This window comes from Canis lupus, chromosome 1 (genome assembly GCF_048164855.1).
Source record: "Canis lupus baileyi chromosome 1, mCanLup2.hap1, whole genome shotgun sequence".
In the NCBI taxonomy this organism is placed as follows: Eukaryota; Metazoa; Chordata; class Mammalia; order Carnivora; family Canidae; genus Canis; species Canis lupus.
Genome location: NC_132838.1, coordinates 111477114 through 111501688, shown reverse-complemented (window position 1 = coordinate 111501688; position 24575 = coordinate 111477114). Strand labels below are relative to the sequence as shown.

The 24575-nt window shown below is 41.2% G+C and overlaps 1 protein-coding gene across 1 annotated transcript; it reads right to left on the bottom strand.

Annotated features, from left to right (window-relative positions):
• Positions 1–354: 354 nt before the first annotated feature.
• Positions 355–24209, bottom strand: ZNF235 (zinc finger protein 235). Its single transcript, XM_072775167.1, is given in 6 exon segments — positions 355–1285; positions 1287–3222; positions 17687–17770; positions 18669–18795; positions 22630–22691; positions 24129–24209. Coding segments are annotated over 5 exon segments (2190 nt in total). The 5' UTR covers positions 22645–22691; positions 24129–24209; the 3' UTR covers positions 355–1257.
• Positions 24210–24575: the final 366 nt, after the last annotated feature.

The following is a 24575-nucleotide window of genomic DNA, read 5'->3' as shown; positions in this document are numbered from 1 at the left end:
TGTGTACACACTCATTTAAGCTATAATCAATCTCCTGAGCAAAGCATCTAGTGCTAAGATTGCCAGGTCAATGGGTATCTTGGTATACATTGACCAACTCATGTTGTCCATTCCTGACAAGAGGTGTTGAACACAGAATGCTGTATAAATGGTAATCCATCTAAACTGTTATATTTAATGAAATTTCAGTAAGAATTCAACAGGTTTCTTGCTCCACCCTCCACTTGGGGTGTGACAAAACTAACGTCCTTGAAATCTGCCAAAACCCCTGCCTATAGAGGTCTGTACTGCAGGATTGTACACAGAGAAGGCAATCTGACCTAAGCCTGAAGAGAAATAATGACAAGAAACCAATTACTAACAATTCAAGTTTACTAAAAAACTTGTCATTAATAACTACTTTTAAACTTTCAAAGAGTTACAGTGAAATCCTACCTTAATGTATTAGGATCCAAAATTTCCAAGCATATAAATTGTTGTATCATATTATTAGATTAAAAACAGTATTTTTTTAGTCTATAAAATACAAACTAATGATACTAAATATTACACTGTACACATGTCCTGACTACAACAAACCAGGGCCAGATGGAGGATGGGGGCCATTCACAAATTCGTCCAAATTTGCATTACTGTGGATGGCAGCATGGCATGATTTTCTGTACTTGAATGTTTCCAGAAATTAATCTCATTAAGGCTACTAGCAGGGTTCCCTTTGAGTATGTTGTTATGAAATCAGGGTAGGGGAGTAGAATTTCCAAATATTTATCCTAGATTTTCTCACTTTGTTCAGTAATTGCTGGGCATCTATTATGAGCCAAGCACACTTCTACATGGTAGAGATAAAGTAGTGAAAAACCTCCCTCCCTACATGGAGGTTACATTGCTGTTGCCATTAATTTTATTTGTCCATCATTATACTTTCATTAAAGTCCTGCCCCCCTTGTCTTCATTTATAAGGCTTCTTTCCTGGGTAAATTCAGATGAACTTTGAAATTCTTTTGTGTTGCATCTTGAAAACTGGGACGTTCAGAACTCTCGTATAAACACTGATTGTATTTATAGGTTTTCTCTCATCTATTAAATGTGATGTTTGCAAAGAATTTATCTCCCAACTGAGTCCTTAAAACAGCATTTTACAGAGCTGATTTGCATGTGAAGATTCCTTGAGGCTTCTGAGTTTGGAAGGAACATTCCACAATTACCAGCATTGATCTTCCAGTAGAGATGAGGACGTGAACTTTAACAAAGACGACATCACACCTCACATCTATAGATTTCCTCCAGTGTGGACTCTCTGATGATAGACAAGATGTGATCTCTGGCTGAAGCCTTTACAACAGACATCACATATGTATGGCCTTTCTCCAGTGTGGACCCTCTGATGTGTGTGGAAATGTGAGGCCTGACTGAAGCCTTTACCACACTGCTGACATGTATATGGTTTCTCTCCTGTGTGAACTCTCTGATGAGCACTGAGCCCAGCACTCCAACTAAATTCTTTCCCACACTCCTCACATTTAAACGGTTTCTCTCCAGTGTGAATTATCTGATGGACTTGAAGATTTGACCTCTGGCTAAAGGCCTTACCACATGTATCACATTTATATGGTTTCTCTCCGGTGTGGACTCTCTGATGGGCTTGAAGATGTGAGGCCTGGCTGAATCGCTTCTGACATGCATCACATTTGAATGGCTTCTCCCCAGTATGGACACTCTGATGAGCTTGAAGATTTGAGGCTTGACTAAAGCCCTTCCCACACTCTTCACATTTATAAGGTTTCTCTCCTGTGTGGACCCTCTGATGATTGTGAAGATTCAAGCTCCAATTGAGGCGCTTCCCACACACCTCACATTTGTACGGTTTTTCTCCAGTGTGGACCCTCTGATGGGCTTGAAAATACGAGCTTTGACTGAAGCCTTTACCACACACGTTGCATCGAAATGGTTTCTCTCCTGTGTGAACTCTCTGATGGCTCTGGAAACTTGAGGCTGAACTAAAACCCTTCCCACACTCTTCACACTTGTATGGTTTCTCTCCTGTATGGACTCGTTGATGACTATGAAGATTAAAGCTCAAACTGAAACACTTCCCACACTCATCACACTTGTAGGGTTTCTCTTCAGTGTGGACTCTCTGATGGGTATGAAGATTTGAGCTACAACTAAAGCGTTTACCACAATCTCCACATTTATATGGTTTCTCTCCAGTATGGATTCTCTCGTGGGCCTGGAGATGTGACCTTTGAGTGAAGCCCTTCCCACACACCTCACACTTGTAAGGTTTCTCTCCAGTGTGAACTCTGCAATGAATATTCAGATCTGTGCTACGACTGAAGCCCTTCCCACAACTTTCACATCTGTAGGGTTTCTCTCCTGTGTGAATAGGCAAATGGGCATAAAGATGTGAGGTCTGGTTAAAGCTCTTACCACACTCAAGGCACGAATAGGGCTTCTCCCCTGTGTGGACTCTCTGATGAGTTTGCAGGTTTGAGCTCTGACTGAAACCCTTCCCACACTCATGACACCAATAGCGTTTTTTTCCTGTGTAAACACTTTGTTGAACAGGAATAGCTGAGCTATAACCAGGGTCCTTCTCGTGTGTGCTATAAGGGGGGGACTTCTTTCCAGAGTGTACCTGCTGATGGAGTTCAAGGCTGGGGCCATCACTGAAGGCTTTCTCACATTCGCTACAGTGGTAGGTCTGCTGGGTGAGAGGGGACACCTTTAAGATGTCTTTATCACAATTGTTGTTGTGAGCTTTGTCTCTTTTGTGCACTGTATCATCATCATGGTGGTGTGAAACACAACTGAAAATGTTAACATACGGAGCAAATATACATAACTGGTTTTTCATTGGAGTCTGCTTACAACTTCTCTGATAATTCTGCATTTCGCTGAGATATATTTTACTCCAAGAATTCGGAGTTCTCTGGGCCAGAAATTCTTGATTTTCAATAATATTAGAATGATCCTCTATAAGATTCATTATACAGCTGTCCTCCACAGAAGCCTGAATACATATTCCTGCTCCAACTTGACAGGGGGAATCACACTGGTCGGGGAGCTGAGAACTCTTTCCTTGAATATTTATCACAGAGTCTTGATTTTTGGTTAATTTGCTCACATGTCTCTTGATTTGCCAACATGAAAGCTCCCCTAATGAAAGGCACCTTATTCCTGCTTCATGAAAAGTCTCCATCTCCTTTTGATTCCTGCCTCCTGGAAGGATAAAGAACAAAGAATTAGGTACAGAGAGTGTGACATCAACAAGGTGGTGAATGAAAGAGCTCCAAACCCTTGTTCCCCAGGGGAAACGTTAAAAACTAGAGGCTAGCTGAAAAACAAAGATCTACAGCAAACAAGGGATGGTCCAATAGAAAAAAAAATACACGTTTAAAATGGGAGGAAATTTGGGAGTAGCCCCGAGTGAGGGTTTAAGGTCTTGGGTCTCTTCTGAGCATGTGTCTTGACCTGTGGCTGTGTAGGCTTTCCCCCCTTCTCATATGCAGCTACTTTTAAACATAGTGGTATTTTTACTTATGGTAAGGTCCCATTTGAAGGATGCAGAAACCTACCTCCCAATTCCCTACTTCAAAGCAGGCAAAGCAGAGCTGAGCTAACTTTATTTGTGCTACTCTACCCTGCTTGGGGGCCGCCAGAGGGACAGGTGTCTGCTCTGACTTGGGGACACGATGAGGAAACCCAATAGGAAGCTGCAGCAGGCCTCGTGGGAGCTTCAGGGGAACTACAGACCCACAGAAGGCTGGGGAGAAGATTGTGTGTGAAGGAACACAAGTGAACACCTATGTCCCCATAAAGCTAGGGTGATAGTCTTTGGGGGATTCAGACACTTAAGAGCATCTTTGTGTATGAAGGAATTAAAAACAAAAACAAAAAAAAAAAAAAAAAAAACACACATACGTAGGCCCAGGCAAGACACATGCTCAGAATATTCTGAGATGACCTTAAGCCCTCACCATTGGGAAACCCAGGAGGTCAGAACACACCTTGCACATTAGTAAAGGTCTTTCCTGGAAAATAGCTGGTCTCAAAAGATGCTTTCTCAAATGCCCAACTTTCAACAACATAAAAGCATACAAAAACCAAAACAAAACTCCAGCCAACCCAGGAAAAATATGGCCTACTTGAAGGAATAAAAAATAAGATAAAGTGGCAGCAATGAATTACCTAAGATGAGTATCAGCAGTGTCAGACAAGGTCTTTAGGACTGTCTGAAATAGACTCAAAGAGCTAAAAGAGTGACAGAGGTAAGCAGGAGGGCAGAGTGGGATGGTCCAGTCCTAGGTCCCACACAGGAGCAACAAATAACCAACATCATACAAACATTTTGTGAAAAAATTTAAAACTAGCTGAGCTGCAACAACCAAGATAATGTTTAACCAAGTAAAAGATGTACTCAAAGCTGTGCAAAATTTGTGTTTTTGCTTGCCTCATCCGTCCTGGTGAGTGTGTGATGAGGTTGGGAGGAAGCTGCCTAGTTCCTGGTGGCAAACAACAAAACCTAACTCCTACAAAGGAAAATAAGATCTCCAAAAAACCCAAACCTACCAGAAAAGAACCCAAACAGCCAAAGGAATGCTGAAAAAGAAAATCAAAGCTGGAGGAGTCACAATTCTGGACTTCAAGCTGTATTATAAAGCTGTAATCATGGGACGCCTGGGTGGCTCAGTGGTCTGGGATCAAGTCCTGCATCGGGCTTCTTGCAGGGAGCCTGCTTCTCCCTCTGCCTCTCTCTCATGAATAAATAAAATCTTTTTTTTTAAAACTGTAATCACCAAGACAGTATGTTACTGGCACAAAAACAGACACAGAGCTCAGTGGAACAGAATAGAGAACCCAGAAATGGACCCTCAACTCTGTGGTCAACTAATCTTTGACAAAGCAGGAAAGAATATTCAATGGAAAAAAGTCTCTTCAACAAGTGGTGTTGGGGAAATTGGAGCCACACACAGAGGAATGAAACTGGATCATTTCTTTACAGCATACACAAGGGTAGACTCAAAATGGATGAAAGACCTAAATGTGAGACAGGAATCCATCAAAATCCTAGAGGATAACACAGGCAGCAACCTCTTTGGCTGCAGCAACTTCTTGTAAGACCCGTCTCTAAAGGCAAGGGAAGCAAAGGCAAAAATGAACTATTGGGACTTCACCAAGATAAAAAGCTTTTGCCCAGCAAAGGAAACAGCAAAACCAAAAGACAACCAACAGAATGGGAGAAGATATTTGCAAATATCTTATCAGATAAAGGGCTAGTATCCAAAAATCTGTAAAGAACTTATCAAACTCAACATCCAAAGGAAAAAAAAAGCCAATCAAGAAATGGGCAGAACACAGGAACAGACATTTCTCCAAAGAAGACATACAAATGGCCAACAGACATATGAAAAAATACTCAACATCACTTGGCATCAGGGAAATACCACTTCGAGATACCACCTCACACCAGTCAGAATGGCTAAAATTAACAAGTCAGGAAACGACAGATGCTGATGAGGATTCGGAGAAACAGAAACCCTTGTATGCTGTTGGTGGGGATGCAGGCTGGTACAGCCACTTTGGAAAACAGTGTGGAGGTTCCTCATAGTTGAAAATGGAGCTACCCTACGACCCAGCAATTGCACTACTGGGTATTTATCCCCAAAATACAAATGTAGTGATGTGAAAGGCACCTGCACCCCAATGTTTATAGCAGCAATGTCCACAATAACCAAACTATGGAAAGAACCCATAGATCCATCAACAGAAGAATTGATAAAGGAGATGTGGATATATACAATGGAATATTGTATGATACTCAACCATCAAAAAAAAAATGAAATCTTGCCATTTGCAATGACATGGATGGAACTAGAGAGTATTATGCTAAGTGAAATTAGTCAATCACAGAAAAACAATTACCATATGATCTAACTCATGTGGAATTTAAGAAACAAAACAGAGGATCACAGAGGAAGAGAGGATAAAATAAAACAAGACGAAATCAGAGAAGGAGACAAACTGTAAGAGACTCCTAATCACAGGAAACGGTTGCTGGAGAAGAGGTAACTGGGGGATGGGGTAACTAGGCAGTGGACATTAAGGAGGGTACATGAAGTAATGAGCACTGGGTGTTAAATCTTTTTTTTTTTTTTATTTATTTATTCATGAGAGACACACAGAGAGAGAGAGAGAGAGAGGCAGAGACACAGGCAGAGGGAGAAGCAAGCTCCATGCAGGGAGCCCAACACGATACTCAATTACGGGACCCAGGATCACGCCCCAGGGCAAAGGCATGCGCCAAACCGCTGAGCCACACAGGAGTCCCAAGCACTGGGCATCATATAAGACAGATGAATCACTGACCTCTACCTCTGCAATTAATAATACATTATATGTTAACTGAATTTGAATTAATAAAAATCTGATTTAAAAAATTTTAAGTGTTGGTGAAGATGTGGAGAAAAAGGAACGCTTGTGCACTACTGGTGGGAATTTGCAGCCACTGTGGGAAACAGTATGAAGGTTTCTCAAAAAATTAAAAATAGAATTAGCACATAAGCTAGTAATTCCACTAATGGGTACTTAACAAACAAACCCACATACACACACACAAAAAAAAAACGCAACACGAATTCAAAATAGTGCTGTTTACTGCAGCACTATTTACAAGACCCAAGACATGGAAGCAGCCCAAGTGTCCATCAACAGATGAACTGATAAAATATGTGGGTGGTATACACACAGACATAAACACAATGGAATATTACTCATAAGAGTAAGATCTTGCCATTTGCAACAACATGGGTAGACCTAGAAGGCATTATGCTGAGTGAAATAAGTCAAAGAAGGGACGCCTAGGTGGCTCAGTGGTTGAGCATTTGCCTTCAACTCAGGACATGATCCTGGGGCTGGGGTGGAGTTCCACATCAGGCTTCCTGCATGGAGCCTGCTTCTCCCTCTGCCCATCTCTCTCTCTCTCTCTCTCTCTCTCTCTCTCTCTGTCTCTCATGAATAAATAAAATCCTTAAAAAAAAAGACAAATACCTTTTGATTTCACTTATAGGTGGAATCTAAAAATCAAAACATATGAACAAAGCAAAAATAGGCCTGTAAATAACAGAGAACTGGTGGTTGCTGGTGGGGGCGGGGGAATGGCGGGCAAAATAGGTGAAGGGAGTACGAAGTACAGGATTCCAACTGTGGGATGAATGAGTTACAGGGATGAGAGGTACAGCATAAGTAATACAATCAACGGTATTGTAACAGTGCTGTATGCTGACAGATAGTAGCATAATGTATATACAGTTGTCTATTTACTATGTTGCCTACCTGAAACTATCACTGCATGTCCACTATACTTCAATTAAAAAATTAGATTTTAAAAAACTTAAGATATCCAGAAAAGTCCTAAGAATATCAAAATTAAATATACTCTACATAACCCACATGTCAAACAGGAAATTTCATGGGAAGTTAGAAAATACTTTGTGATATAATATTCATTATATTTCTATTTCTGGTGTGCAGTTAAACGGAACTCAGATAATTTTATAGTGTTAAAAGTTTATATCAGAAAACAAAGTGTAAAATGAAAAACCTAAGGTTCCACCTCAAGAAGCCATGAAAAGAGGAATTAAGGAAATCAGAGTAAAAATCAAATGAAACAAGTAGGGAAAGTTCAACATTAAGCATGAAAGATAGAATTTTACTATAGATCTTAGAAGCATTAAAATAAGGAGATATATTCAACAACTCAAATTTTTAAAAATATACTAATTCCCTGAAACATACAAATTACCAAATCTGTTGCAAGAAAAGCAAAAAATCTAAATAGTTCAGAAATTTAATTCATAAAGACATTCTCACAAAAACACCAACTTCACCAGTGGATTCCAATTAGCAGTCAGAAAAGGAGTAATACCAGCCCTATATGAATCCTTTCAGAAAATATAAGAGGATGGTATATTTGAGTTATTGTATAAGGCCAGTGTTACTTGATATCAAAATCAGACAAAGACATCAAGTCTCAAGAAAATGGCAAATCAAAACCCCTCAACATAAAGTGCAAAAATCCTTAACAAAGAACGAATCTTGTTTCTAGAAACATAATAAAAAAACACTAGTACATCATGAATAAGTGGGGTTAATCCCAGTGTTAAAAACAGGGGCGCCTGGTTGGCTCAGTGGTTGAGCATCTATGTGATCCCAGGGTCCTGGGATCAAGTCCCGCATCCAGCTCCCTACAGGGAGCTTGCTTCTCCCTCTGCCTATGTCTCTGTGTCTCTCAAATAAATACATCTTTAAAAAAATAATAAAAATAAAAACAAGACAAGAGGACCCAAATGGAGTTGCTTATGCTATACCCCATGCCACCAAACCAAGACTTAATTACAATTTTGGCTAACCCAGAAATGGGATCTTAAACCAATCAATCAGGAATCCCCAGATCAGCTGTAGTAGGAATCCCCTGTATCCTCTTAAAGGAAGGTAACCCTGCAATAACCAACCTCTTTGCCTCCTATAATTGCCTTGCTCCTGTTCCATTTTGCTGTCGAAATCTTTTATATAGATCTCTGGGAGCTTTTCTATCTGCTGTAATGATGTTGCCTGATTTATGAATCACTGAATAAAGCCAGTAAAATCTTTAAAATTTAGTCAGCTAAATTTTGTTTTTTAATAGAAGGGAATGCAAGCTTGTTTTAACATGTGAAATCACCAATGCACTTTACCATATTCATAGCATGAAGGAAAAAAATCTTATAATCATCTCAGTAAATGCAGACTAAGCATTTTACAAAATACGTACATACATATACTGTTACCCATTCACGATAAAGAAAAAAACTGAAACTAAGACGGGAACTCAACCCCCCAAAAAAGTGTATGACTAAGTATCATTATCAGTGGTAAAAGACTGAATGCTGTGCACACGCATCAGGCAAACAAACCATCAAAAAACCCAACGGCATTCATACTGGAAAGAATACACATTTGTAGATCATAATTTTCTACACAGAAAGTCTATAGGAATGTATAAAAAAGGTACTAAAATGTTTCTAGAATGTACCAACATGGGAAGACTGCAGACTACAAGGTTGTCAAAAACCGATTGTATTTCCTATGTTGTAAAAGAGCATAACTGAGAAATGAAATAGTTCTATTTATAGTGTCGAAAAATAAAATTCTTTTGAAAAGCTAAAGATCTATAAAACCTATCCACTGAACCCTATAAAACATGATATTGTGGTTTATAATAAACATGTATTTTGGTCTTCAGTTCTTGGACCATAGATCCCTAAATCCTTAGAATTTCCTTTTTTTTTTTAAGATTTATTTATCCATGAGAGACACACAGAGAAAGAGAGAGACTGAGACACAGGCTGAGAGAGAAGCAGGCTCCTCGCAGGGAGCCTGATGTGCAACTCAATCCCAGACCCTGAGATCACACCCTGAGTGAAAGGCAGACCCTCAACCGCTGAGCCACCCAGGCATCTCCCTTAGAATTTCCTAAGACAAAAGTACAGCGGGAGTATCATTGTTACATTATTATTGTCCTCAGTTCCTGAAGTCCTTCCACAGCCATAGAGGTGACATGGGTGTCCTATGCTTCCTAACAAACCTCTTTCAACCACATCTGAGTTTAGGTTAATGAGTGGACTTCTGGAAATACTCTAAGGAGGCAGACTGGTTTGGAACTTTCAATCCCACCTCCTGACCTCTGGGAAAGGGAGAAGGGCAGAAGGCTGAATCAATCACTAATAGCCAATGACCTAATCAATCATGCCTAAGTAATGAAGCCTCCATTAAAATCTGAAAGGAAGGGTTTTGGGGAGCTTTCAGGTTGGGGGACATGTGGAGATGCAGGGAGAGTGGTGAGCTCAGAGAGAGAGCCTGGACGCTCTGCACTCCTTCCCACGTACTTTGCCCTATGCACCTCTTCCATGTGGCTGTTCTGGGTTATATCCTTTTATAATAAACTGACAATTTAGTAAGTAAACCATATCTGAGTTCTGTGGGCCACTCAAGCAAATTAACTGAACCCAAGGTGGGGGTTGCAGGAACCTCTGAAGCACAGTTAACAACCTGGACTTGTGATTGGCCTCTGAAAGGGGCTACAGGGTGAGGGGTGGGAATCTTGTAGGACTAAGCTCTTAACCTGTAGGATCTGACACTATATCCTGACAGATGGTGTCAGAATCAAGATGACACTCAGCTGGTATCTTGACTAATTGGTTAGTATGGCAATAACCCGCACATATTAGATCTGGTGAGAATTATAGAATTGAGGGATGCTTGAGTGGTTCAGTTGGTTAAGGGTTCAACTCTTGATTTCAAATCATGATCTCAGGGTCATGGGATCAAGCCCTGAGTCCATGCTCAGTGGAGAGTCTGCTTGAGGATTCTCTCTCTGCCCCACCCCTTGCTTGCACACTCTCTCTCTAAAGTAAATCTTTAAAAAAAATTATGGGGGCAGCTCCGGTGGATCAGCGGTTTAGCACTGCCTTCAGCCCAGGGCGTGATCCTGGAGACCCGGGATCGAGTCCCACGTCAGACTCCCTGCATGGAGCTTGCTTCTCCCTCTGCCTCTCTCTCTTTCTGCCTCTCATGAATAAAATAAAATCATAAAAATCATAAAAATAAAAATTATGGAATTGAAATGTGTCACTACAAAAAAAATCAACTAAACATAAACAAACGCACTAATGAAAAGAGGGGCAAAAAACCTTTAAGACATACATGAAACAAATATAAAAAACAAAATGACAGGGATCCCTGGGTGGCGCAGCGGTTTGGCGCCTGCCTTTGGCCCAGGGCGCGATCCTGGAGACCCAGGATCGAATCCCACGTCGGGCTCCCGGTGCATGGAGCCTGCTTCTCCCTCTGCCTGTGTCTCTGCCTCTCTCTCTCTCTCTGTGACTATCATAAATTAAAAAAAAAAAAAAAATGACAAAAGTTCTTCCCTATCAGTAATTACTTTAAATATAAATGGATTACATGCCCTAAGCGATTATAAGTTGGAAGAATGGACTAAAAACACATGACCCAGATATATGTTGTCTACAAGACACTCTATCTTTTTCTGTATATTTTTTTATCGGAGTTCCATTTGCCAACATAAAGTATAACACCCAGTGCTCATCCCGTCCAGTGCTCTCCCTCAGTGCCCATCACCCAGTCACCCCATCCTCCCACCCATCTCCCCTTCCACTACCCCTTGTTCGTTTCCCAGAGTTAGGAGTCTCTCATGTTTTGTCACCCTCTCTGATTTTTCCCACTCATTTTCTCTCTCCTCTGCCTATGATCCCTTTCCCTATTTTTTATATTCCCCATGAGTGAAACCATATGATGATTGTCCTCCAATTGACTTACTTCACTCAGCATAATACCTTCCAGTTCCATCCACGTCGAAGCAAATGGTGGGTATTCGTTGTTTCTAATGGCTGAGAGACTTTATATCTAAGAACACACATAGCTCGAAAGTGATAGAAAGATACTCCATGCAAAAGGGAGCTGGATGGTTATACTGACGTCAGACAAAATAGACTTTTAAATGCTATTACAAGAAATAATCTATATTGATAAAGGGTCAAAGCACCAAGAAGATATAATCATTATAAACATGTATACACTAAACTCAGAATTCCAAACATATGAGGCAAATATAAACCAAATGGAAGAGACAAATAGCTATTATTAGTAATAGAAGAATTCAATATTTACTTTCAGTAATGGATAGAACCAGATGAAAGATCAACAAGGAAATAGAGAACTTAATACTACAAGCTGATGAACAGAAAATGTCACCCAATAGCAGCAGAACATGCATTTTTCTCAAGTACACATGGAGCATTCTCCAGGGCAGGCTATATGTTAAGCCACAAAACAAGTCTTAACAAATTTAAAAAGATTGATATCCTATAACAAACTTTACAGTATTGAATCAGTATTGAAACAAGAAATCAAATGCAGAAGGAAGCCTAAGAATTCACAAATATTTGGATATTAAAACTGTAAATAACCAATAAATTAAAGAAAAAATCACAAAGGAAATTAGAAAATATTTTGAGACAAATGAAAATCACTCATATGTGGACTAGCACAGAGGATCATATGGGAAGGGAGGAAAACTGAATGAGACGTCATCAGAGAGGGAGAAAAACCTTAACCAAAGGAAGCAAACTGAGGGTCACTGGAGGGGAGGTGGGTGGGGATGGGGTAACCGGGTGATGGGCATTAAGGAGGGAATGTGATGTGATGGGCACTGAGTGTTACATGCAACTGATAAATCCTTAAGCACTACATCTGAAACTAATGATGTACTATATGTTGGCTAATTGAATTTAAATTAAAAAAAAAATGAAAATCCAATATACCAAAACTTAGGAGATACAGTGAAAGCAGTGCAAAAAGGAAAATTTGTATCTATAATACTTGCATTAAAAAGCGATACAGCAATTGTACTTTTGGATATATATCCAAAGGAAACAAAATCACTGTCTGAAAGATCTCTACACCCTCATGTCCACTATAGCATTACTTACAACAGCTGAGACATGGAAACGATCTAAATGTGCATCAACTGATGAATAAAGAAAATGGGACACTTACACACACACAGGAATACTATTCAGCCATAAAAAAGAGAATCCTACTATTTGTGACAACATGGATGGACCCTGAAGCCATTATGCTAAGTGAAATAAGTCAGACACAGAAAGACAAACACTGTATGATCTCATATGTAAAATCTGAAAATATCAAACTTAGAGAAACAGAGATAATATCTGAGGTTGCCAGAGTTGGAGGGGGTGGGGGAATGATGTAAAAGTGGTCACAAGGTATAAACTTTCTGGTATAAGATAATAAGGGGCACCTGGGTGGCTCAGTTGGTTAAGCATCTGACTCTTGATTTCCATTCAGGTAATGATCTCAGGGTCATGAGATTGAGCCCAGGTCAGGCTCTGGACGCAGTAGGGAGTCTGCTGGAGATTCTCTATCTCAAATAAATAAATAAGTCTTAAAAAAACATAAATTCTGGAAATGTAATGTTCAACATAACTACAGTTAACAATACTGTATTATATGTATGATAGTTTCTAAAGAGTAGATCTTAAAAGTTCTCATCACAAGGAGAAAAATTAACTATATGAGGTAATGGATGTTAACTAAACTTATTACAGTAATCATTTTGTAATATGTACAAATATCAAACCATTATGTTGTACACCTTAGGCAACATTAGGTCAATGTTACCTCAGTAAAACTAGAAAAATAAAAAAGATCTCAAATCAACAATAAAACCTTACATCATTAAAAAAATGGTTTATATCATAAGGAACTAGAAAAAGATGGGATCCCTGGGTGGTGCAGCGGTTTGGCGCCTGCCTTTGGCCCAGGGCGCGATCCTGGAGACCCGGGATCGAATCCCACGTCGGGCTCCTGCTGCATGGAGCCTGCTTCTCCCTCTGCCTATGTCTCTCTCTCTCTCTCTCTTTCTCTCTGTGTGACTATCATAAATAAATAAAAAATTAAAAAAAAAAAGAAAAAAAAAAAGAACAAACTTAGGTGCCTGGGTGGCTCAAACAGTTGAATGTCTGACTCTTGATTTCAGCTCAGGTCATGATCGCGAGGTTGTGGGACCCAGGCCCACATCAAACTTCATGCTGTGTGGACCCTGCTTGAGATTCTCTCTTCCTCTCCTTCTGCCCTTCCCCCTTGCTTGCATATGCTCTCTTAGAAAAAAAAAAGAGAAGAAAAAGAACTAAACCCAAAGGTAGTAGAAGGAAATAACAAAGAGCAGAGGTAAATAAACTAGAGAACAGAAAAACAGAAAAAGAATCAATGAGAAACAGCTGGTTCTTCAAAAGATCAACAAAATAAACAAACATTTAGCTGGAGTGGCTATGATAAGAGTGAAGACTTAAATTCCTAAAATTAGAAATTAAAGTGGGGATGCCACTACTGACTATAGAGAAACAAAAAAGATTATAAGACAGCACTATGAATAATTGTATGCCAACAAACTGGATGACAGATAAAATGGATAAATTCCGTATCATAAGACTGAATCATGAAGAAACAGAAAACCTAAATAGACCTATAACTACTAAAAAGATTGAATCAGTGATCAAAAACTTCCCAACAAAGAAAAGTAGGGACCAGATGGCTACACTGGTGAATTCTACCAAGCATTTAAAGAAGAGCAACAATCCTTGTTAAACTCTTCCAAAGAAAAACAGAAAAGGAGGGAAAACTTCCTTACTTACATGGTGAGGCCAGTACTGCCTGACCTCTCTCTAAAGCCAGAGAGAGAGACACAGTAAGAAAGGAAACTACAGACAAATATGCCTTATGAATACTGATCCAAAAATACTAGCAAACCAAATTCAGTAGTATATTAGAGATACTACAACATGACCAAGTGGGACTTATTCCTGAAATGCAAGGATGGTTCAACACACAAAAAATCAATGTGATATACCACATTAACAAAATAAAGGAAAAAAAACATAATCATCTCAGTTGATGTAGAAAAGCATATGATAAAACTCAAAATACTTTCATGATAAAAACTCTCAACAAGCTAGGAATAGAAAAAAACTGTCTCCACATAATAAGTCATAAATGAAAAACACACATCACACATTAAGACTCAATGGTGAAAAGACTGAAAGCTTTTCCTCCAATATCAAGAATAAGGCAAGGATGCCTACTTTTGTCCCTAATATTCAACACAGTACTGGAAGTTTTAGCCTGAGAAATTGGGTGAGAAATAAAAGGCATCGAAATGGGAAAGGAAGAAGTAAAATTGTTCATCGATGATATGATCGTATATGTGGAAAACTAAAGATTCCACATAAAAATCGTTTAATAAATGAATTCAGCAAAGTAGCAAGTTACAAAATCTAACACAAAATCAGCTGCATTTCTACATACAAACAATGAACAATCTAAAAGGAAATTGAAAAAACAGTTCCATACACAATAGCACCAAAAAGAATAAAATACTTGGGAATTAACCAAGGAGGTGAAAGACATGTGCACTGAAAACTATACAACATTGATAAATGAAAAACATAAAAAAATAGAATGAGCCCATGTTCATGGATTGGAAGGTTTAATACTGTTAAGACATCAGTGCTACCCAAAAGGATCTACAGATTCAATGCAATCTCTATCAAAATCCCAACAATACAGAAACAGAAAAATCCATCCTAAAATTCACATGGAATCTCAAGGACCCTGAGTAGCCAAAAAAACAAAAACAAAAACAAAAACAAAAACAAACCACCTTTAAAAAAAGAAAAAGTTGGAGGCACTCACTTCCTGATTTCAAAATTTACTATAAACTTGCAGTAGTCAAAACAGTGGGGTACTGGCATAAAGACAAATAGACCAAAGGAACAGTCTAGAAAGCCCAGAAATAAACCACCACATACACAGTCAAATGGTTTCTGACAAGGGTGTGAAGACCATTCAGTGGGAAAAAGGACAGTCTTTTCAATAAATGGTGCTAGAAAAATTGGATATCCACATGCAAAAGAATGAAATCAGACCATTCTTTTTATATTTAAAAATTACTTTAAAATGCATTAAAGATCTAGACATAGGAGCTAAAACTATAAAACTCCTATGAGAAAACAGAGGGCAAAAGCTTCATAACATTGGACTTGACGATGATTTCTTGGATATGACGCCAAAGGCACAGGGATCAAAAGAAGCAGACACATTTGAGAATTTCATGAAAATTATAAACTCTTATGCATCAAAAGACACTATCAATAGAGTAAAAAGGTCACACACAGAATGAGGAAATACTTGTAAATCACAAATCTAGTAAGGGATTAGCATTCAGAATACAAAGAACTCTTAAAACTCAACAGAAAACAAACAACCTGACTCAAAACGGAAGAAAGATTTGTAGAGACATTTCTCCAAAGATGATACACAAATGGCTAACAAGTACATGAAAAGATGCTCAGTATCACTAATTATTAGAGAACTGCAAATCAAAACAAGATACTACTTCATACCCATTAGGGTGGTTATAATTCAGATTAAAAAAAAACCCACAGAAAACAACAAGCGTCGGTGAGGATTAACTGGAACCCTTGTGTACTGCTGGTGGGAACATAAAATAGTGTGGCTATTGTGAAAAACAGTATGGTGGTTTCTCAAAAATTAAAAATAGAATTATCATATGATCCTGCATTTCTATTCTGGGTATATACACAAAAAATGGAAAGCAGGGATTTGCAGGTATTTGTACACCCATGTTCACAGCAGCCTTATTCACGATAACTAAATAGTACAAACAACCCAAATGTCCATCAACAGGTGAAGAAAATTTTATTTTAAAGATTTTATTTATTTATTCATGAGAGATACACAGAGGCAGAAGCAGAGGCAGAGGGAAAAGCAGGCTCCCTGTGGGGAGCCCAATGCGGGACTTGATCCCAGGACCCCAGGATCACACCCTGAGCAGAAGGCAGACACTCAACTACTGAGCCACCCAGGTGCCCCCAAAAGGAGGGGAATTGTGACATATATTATGACATGATCAACCTTGAAGACATCATGCTAGGTGAAATAAACCAGACATGAATGGCAAATATTGCATGATTCCACTGACATGAGGTACTTGAAATAGTCGAATCCATAGATACAGTTAAGAATAGTGGTTACTAGGAACTGGAGTAAGGGAAGACAGGGAGTCATTATCTAATGTGTAGTTTCAATTTGGGATGATGGAAAAGTTCAGGAGATGGACAGCGCTGATGGTTGTACAACAATGTGAACGTACTTAATGCCACTGGACTGTCCACTGAGAGATGGTTAACATAAATTTTGTGTCATGTATATTTTGCCACAATTTAAAAATTACATATGCTAGTAAGTCTGGCAGTATAGTGCTTACACACAATTAAGACAAGTCAAGGACATGGAGAGTGACAGGATACGGCATTTTAAGTGGTAGTCAGAGAAGGCCTTGGAAGAAAGGGCTTCTCACAGACATGAGTGAGTAAGAAGCCAGGGCGTTCCAATGTTCATGGGCTGGCAGCAATCCAGCCAGAGAAGCGAATGGAAAAGATCCTGACGTGTAAAGCATATTTGTGCTAAATGGGACACAAGTGAGGCTGGCAGACAAATGGGGCGGGGGGTAGGGTGTGACTGGAGAAAGATGTAGAATGATCTTTAAATCATTTATTTAAACATAAATAAACATTTATTTATGTTTAAGCTGGGGGAATGAGCACATACCATAGGGCCTTCCAGCCCCCTTGAATACTTTGGGATTTTCTTGATTTTGTTGTTTTGTTTTGTTTCATTTGAGAGGGAGAACACAGGCAGGGGCAGAGGGGGAGAGAGACTCTCAAGTAGATTCCACACTGAGCACAAAGCCAGACATGGGGGCTCGAGCTCATGACCCTGAGATTATGACTGGAGTCCAAACCACAAGTCGGACACTTGAGAGCCACTCAGGTGCCCCTAACACTTCTGGTTTGATTCTGAGTGAAGGGAGAAGATTATGGAGGATTTGAAGCAGAGGAGGGACATGATGTGTTTAATGTTTTCAAAGGGTCTCTCTAGCTGCTGCATGAAGGTTATCCAGAACAGAGGCAGACGACACTGCCACCTATAAGGACCCCAGCTACATGATTCTTAGCCGAGTGCCTACCTCCTTGAGTATGGAACTCCTTTGTGCAAAGCTTTTCCTCTCTCTCCAATTGGGATATCACATCTGGTTTGGAGGATGAATGCCCTACAAAAAGATAAAAAGTGAAAAACATTAAGGGCAAAAGTACTGGAAAATTTTGGTTCCAATCCCATAATGTACTATGCCCTTGCCCAAAGCAGTGTTTATCAAACACTTTCCTATCACTACCCATAGTAAATACACTTGGTATCATTAGAAATATATTACTACCACACAAATTCTTGAAATAAATGATCAAATGAACTGTTTCTTATTCTTTTAAGATGAGGTGGGAGGAGAGACAGAGGGAGAGAGAAACTCATGCAGACTCCTGCCAAGTGCAGAGTCTGATGGCGGGGCTCAGTCTTCCAACCCTGAGATCATGAGCTGAGCTGAAACCAAGAGTCAGATGCTTATCCAACTGAGGCCCCCAGAAGCCCCTCAGATGAACTGTTTTTAACCAAAGTCTGTTTTTATTATATCCTTCCCAGTCTGAGACCCCTCACTGTAAACAGCCTGCAGTTACTGCTGCCATGTGCACCTATGTGCACCATTCTAAGGAGCCCTGATACTGTTCCTCTGTTCTCCAAGTCTTCTACAAGACTGATGACGCAATTTACTAAATTAAATTCCTGACCCACCAATGGGCCATGATCTACAAGCTATCGAGCCAGGTGAAGACAAGCTTAACGGTTCCTCTATAGTTCATTTACATGAGATAACATCTACCTTGGAGCAAAGACTAGAAACGTCTGGTCTCCGTGCTCCAAAGGGACTTGAAAACTGATATCTGAGAAGTCCTGATGCCTTGAACTACTGGGTAGAGGCCACTGGTGCCACTGAACATCCTAATATACAGAGGACAGTCCTCATAATACAGAATTATCTGCCCCTCAAGGTCAAGAGTGCCAAGGTTAAGAAACCCTGCTTGAGGGGATGAGTTACAGAAACAACCTGTCCTCACCCACAGAGACCAGGTTCCTGAAGTTCTCCAGCATCACATCTCGGTACAGCTTCCTCTGGGCGGGGCCCAGCAGCCCCAGCTCCTCCTCACTGAAGACCACAGCCACGTCCTTGAATGTCACCGCCTCCTACAACACCAAGCACACACACCTCAATCCTGCACCCACCGGGCCACTGGCAGTGGGGTAGCACTGAGGCAGCAGAGGGAGTATGTGGAAAGTGGTTCCCCATTCTGAGATCTAAGCAACTGTCCTTAGTAACAGCTTCTCCTCTTCCCTTTCCACAATCACACCAAAAATGTGAGGAACGCAGAGGGAGAAGGAAAGAGAAGAAAAACACTTCCGTACATGTAACATGGTGCCCTTTATATTTTTTTAATTTTTTTTAATTTTTATTTATTTATGATAGTCACATCAGAGAGAGAGAGAGAGAGAGAGAGGCAGAGACACAGGCAGAGGGAGAAGCAGGCAGGCTCCATGCACCGGGAGCCCGACGTGGGATTCGATCCCAGGTCTCCAGGATCGCGCCCTGGGCCAAAGGCAGGCGCTAAACCACTGCGCCACCAAGGGATCCCTATTTTTTTAATTTTTTAAAAAAGATTTATTTATTTGATTGGGCATAAGCAGGGGGAGCAGCAGAGCGAGAGGGAGAAGCAGACTCCACACTGAGCAGGGACCCCGACAAGGGGCTCCATCCCAGGACCCTGGGATCATGACCTGACCCAAAAGCACTTAACAGATTAAGCCACCCAGGTGCCCCCATGGTGCCCTTATGTAGTTAAGTCTCTAGAACTGTCATTGTCAAATCATGTCATACACATATTTTACAATTTGACCAATACAGCCAAATTTTGTAAGAAATTTTGAGTTAATTCATCCCAACAGCATCGAATAGTGCCCCCTCCTTTACTCCGTCATCAGCATGTGCCCATCGAACAGGCCGTTAGCACCCCTCCAGGGCAGGGACCTGTGTTCTCAGGAGCATGCCCCACCTGTCAATCACAGCAACAATCAGTGTCGAGGTTAAGAACATATGTTCTGGAGACCAAATACCTCTAAGACTCTGTCCATGATTGGCTTTGGGACCCTGGTCAAGTCACCTAACTTCTCAATACTTCAATGTCCTTATCTGTGCAATAGTACCACATAAGGCACTTGAAGGGCTCAAATGAGACTAAAGGACTTAGGGCAGCATCTGACACACATTAAGTACTCAACAAATGTCAGCCATCACTATTACTGTTATCTTCATTATTCCTGGTTGCATAGTATTCCATAAAAATGGTGATCTAGGATATATTTAATGATTCCAAGTAATTAAACAACCCAATAAATTTTTTAACTATTAAAATGCTGCAGAAAACATTTTTATATAGATCTCTGCCAACTGTCTTGTTACTTCCCTAGGATAAGTTCCAAGAAATGGCAATTGCACTGTTGAAAAATATGCACCTTTATTTTGCTAATATAATGACAATTTTCCCAATTAACTCTTCCTGTAAGAGATTAGAAGTATCCCTGATTCTCTATATTCTGACCAAAATTGGACATTATCTTATTTTTTAAATGTTGGGTAATTTGGTTAAGTGATAAAAACAACTTTTTAAAAAATTTCCACTTAATTTTTTTTTTAATTTTTAAAAAAGATTTTATTTGAGAGAGAGGGAGAGAAAGAGTGAGAAGGGGGAGGGGCAGAGGGAGAGGATCTCAAGGAGACTCAGTGCTGAGTATGAAGCCTGACTCAGGGCTCAGTCTTACAACCCTGAGATCATGACCTGAACCAAAACCAAGAATCAGACACTCAACCATCAGAGCCACCCAGGCACCCCTCCACTTATTTAATTTTTTTAAACGATTGTCTTTTTAAAAAAAGATATTTATTTATTTATTCATTCATTCATTCATTCATTCATGAGAGAGGCAGAGACATAGGCAGAGGGAGAAGCAGGCTCCATGCAGGAAGCCTGATGTGAGACTCAATCCCTGATGTAGGATCACGCCCTGAGTTAAAGGCAAATGCTCAACTGCTGAGCTCACCCAGGCATCCCTAAAAGATTGTGTTTCAACATACTGTCAACTATATTCAAATAATAAAAAAATCTTTTGATTTTTTTATATTACTTGTTCATTTCCTTTATTCATAATCCTGCTGGAGTATCTTATGGATCAGTAAAATTCCTATTGAGAATATTAAGCCTTTTTCCTAGTATGTATAGATTCCCACCTTCACCCCCCAACCCCTAACCCCGACTCCTGTTTCCTATACGTCTCACAAATTTTTCTGTATGGAAATAAAAATTATCTCAACTTTAGCTTGAGTTCTGAGCATCTATATACTAAACAACTAGTTAAGACATCTGAAAAGAAGAGACAGCCACTGAGAAAAGGAATAAGGTGAGGACAATATTATTTTTGGAGTCCTCTGTCTACCAGACATGCCAGCACACATGAAGCTTGGCTTCAGGTTCCTGAATAGAGAAGTCTCTTTTCTTCTGGGTCTTTCCATTTACTCTCATTGAACACCTGAAACTCCCAGCTTAGGCGATGGGAACGTTAGTGTCCCTGGGCACTGAGTAGATTTCAGTAGGTATCTGAAGGTTCACAAGGTTTTTTCATGTTAAAATGCAGATAAGACCATCTACATCCTCACACAGCTGTTCCACAGAGTTAAATGCCTGGCAAATCCCTAGTGCTAAAGATTTTTATTTTTTAAAGATTTTATTTATTTATTCATGAGAGGCAGAGACATGGGCAGAGGGAAAAGCAGATTCTCCACAGTGAGCCTGATGTGGGACTTGATCCCAGGACCCCAGGATCACGACCTGAACCAAAGATAGAGGCTCAATCTCTGAACCACCCAGGCGCCCCAGTGCTAAAGATTTTTAAAATTAAATATGTACTTCTTTAAAACATATTAACACGTTAATGAATAAAACAAACATTCAACTATAATACACACATGGTTTAGCTTAGAATAAAAAAGAGAATCTAGGGCAGCCCCGGTGGCACAGTGGTTTAGCGCCCCCTGCAGCCAGAGGTGTGATCCTGGAGACCTGGGATGGAGTCCCACCTCCGACTCCCTGCATGGAGCCTGCTTCTCCCTCTGCCTGTGTCTCTGCCTGCCTCTCTCTCTCTGTGTCTCTATGAATAGATAAATAAAATCTTTAAAAAAAAAAAGAATCTAGCTCTTTATTATTATTTTAAAATATTTATTTATTTTTAAATAAGCTCTACAGCCAACATGCGGCTTGAACTCAGGACCCCGAGATCAAGATTCACACACTCAACAGACTGAGCTGGCCAGGCATGCTCCAAATCTAGCTTTTCTTGTTTGAAAACAACTAAAATTATTTTCAGAGTTCAGTCTGAGATGGACTCTGCTGCACCAAACCATACTTTAGACATTCTTATCACAAAATGGGAGGCACCTCTTGTGAGAAAACAATGGAGTCCCTAAACTTCAAAGAGAAAAAAAATGACTTAAATCTCAAGAATTTCCGTATGGAAAGAAAGATTATATGTAAGAAAACTGTTACTGCAAACATCTTTAAAATGGCAAAACCCGCCTGTAAATGAAGAATGGAGTAAAGCAGTAGGTAAATTATGGGAAATGATATGACTATTTAAAGTGTAGGAAAAAAAAAAGTGTAGGTAACATAAAATTACATTTGCAAAATTCAAAATGATACTTAAACTATGATTACAAATCTAGGCATGTCAATACAAATGAGAAAGAATGTGGGACCAATTAAAACTGATTTGTAAACACGTCTGTAATATGGAAGTCATTTTTAAAAGAATATCTATTAATTTTCACACAATTGTTTGGAAACAAAGTGCAAGAGCCTGGTATACAACAATTATGTGCCTTGGGTTCCCTTTTACCCTTCCCAAGCAGGGGAAAAATGCATCCAGTCTTTACGACATGTCATTTTAAGGAACAGAAAGGCAAACCCAACTTACCTGGAACTTGGTCATTTTTCTCCTTCTCCTTCTGGGGAAGGGCAGAGTTTGGGAAGGCAAAACTGTGGAAGGGAAAGTCATCATGAGAGAGCTGCTAGTCTACGTGGCACTTTGTGCCAACAGGAAGACGCGTCTCTTTCCCCAGTAGAACTCAGACCCGGGGCTGGATTCCAGCTTCCCCCTCAATCAACTGCGTGAGTTCATGAACAGTCCCTAATCTAAGTGCTTCTGGCAGCTTCCAGAGTATTCCCCAGCCTGGGTATGAGGAAATGAGAGGCATACAGGCAATATAACTTACTGGGACCAAAGTGCCTGGGTTCAAATTCTGCATTTCTCCTTATTGCCTTCTACTTACTAGCAGGATAAACCTTGAGCGAGTTATTAATCTTTCTGTGCCTCAATCCAGTCACCTGTAAACGGGGATCATCATAATGCCAGTATTCCCCATTTCCTGCGGAGCCACACAAGCAGATGCTATTATGCTTCACAAAACCTCCCTTGCAGATGTGCTCTCCGGAAAGTGAAGGTTTTAAGAAGCCTAGAATTCAGAGCTGAATGCTCTGGGCTGTGAGTTATCGTCACCCTAAGGAAAGTCCTTCTCGCTGGTTGTCCCACAGATCATTCATTCTCCTGCTAACGATAAACTGCCATGATTTCCCCCCTACCCCGTCCCGCACTGAACACCATTTTTAAGATGTGTAATTACTGGAGCTTGTCATTAATAAGCCGGAAGAGCCTCCACCAAGTTTCTCCCGTGTGCACGGAGGCAAAGAATAATAAAAACCGCAGACTAAGAAATCCTGGTGCATTTGAACGAACGCACGCAGCTGTGAACAGTCAGGGACGCGCCACGCCGCGGGCACTGCGCGAAGCCGGGACCGCGGCCGTTTCTCTGGGATAAACCACCAAGAACTTTCGCCAGGGTCCGGCTAAGGAGAACTCTCCTTCCTCAACAAGTGTCTCGAGAGAGACCAGGAATCCAGGACCGGCCCCGCGGCAGAGCTGGCTCTCAGGGGCTCTCGGGAGCTTCCCCACCACAGGGGCCCCGAGTTACGAGGACAGGATGCGCGGTGCCATCCGACGCGGCGCGAGGCACCGATCTGCAGCTTTCCCAGCTGATCCCGTTGAATTCTCCAAGCACCGCCGGGAAGGCACTAATGCTCTTTAGGCACGAGGAAACCGAGGCAAGGGGATGCTAAGTGGCTCGCGCAATGTTTCCCGGCAAGGCGGACGCGGCGCCCGCGGCAGGGCCGGGCCGGGGGTGGGGGCCGGGGGCGCCGAGAGCGCGGGAGACCTTCAAACTCCGCTGGCCACGCGCGCCCGCCCCGACGCGGAGGCTCCGCCGGGCAGCGGCACTGTGCCGCCGCCGCCTCCGTCCCCGCCCTCCGCCGCCGCCGGCCGCGGCTCCCCTTCCCCAGGACCGGGGTCCGGCTGGCTGCTGGCCCCACGCCGAGACCGAGAAGGCTCGGAGGGACCGCAGCGACACGGGGTGAACTCACCTCACCGCCAGCAACCTCGGCCCCGACCTCGCCTTTCTGGAGCGGAAGTGCCCCGGACTCTACCGGGCTCCTGGACTACACTTCCCAGAATGCCCAAGGGGAAGCGCCTCGGGTTTCGCGCACCTGCTGGACTACGTTTCCCAGAATGCAGCTCGCGGGATCGCGCTTCCCACCGGCTTGCTCTCGTTCTGGGCGAAGGTGGCTTCGGTTTGAGCAGTTCCTCTGGCGCTGCAGCTGTCACATTTCTTTTTGTTTTATACATTTCTTGAAGCTCATGAGAAAGCAATTACGAATTGAAAAAGTTCGGTTGTATAAAAGAAAAACGGAGGATCCCTGGGTGGCTCAGCGGTTTAGCGCCTGCCTTCAGCCCAGGGCGTGATCCTGGAAACCGGGATCGAGTCCCACGTCGGGCTCCCTGCGTGGAGCCTGCTTCTCCCTCTGCCTGTC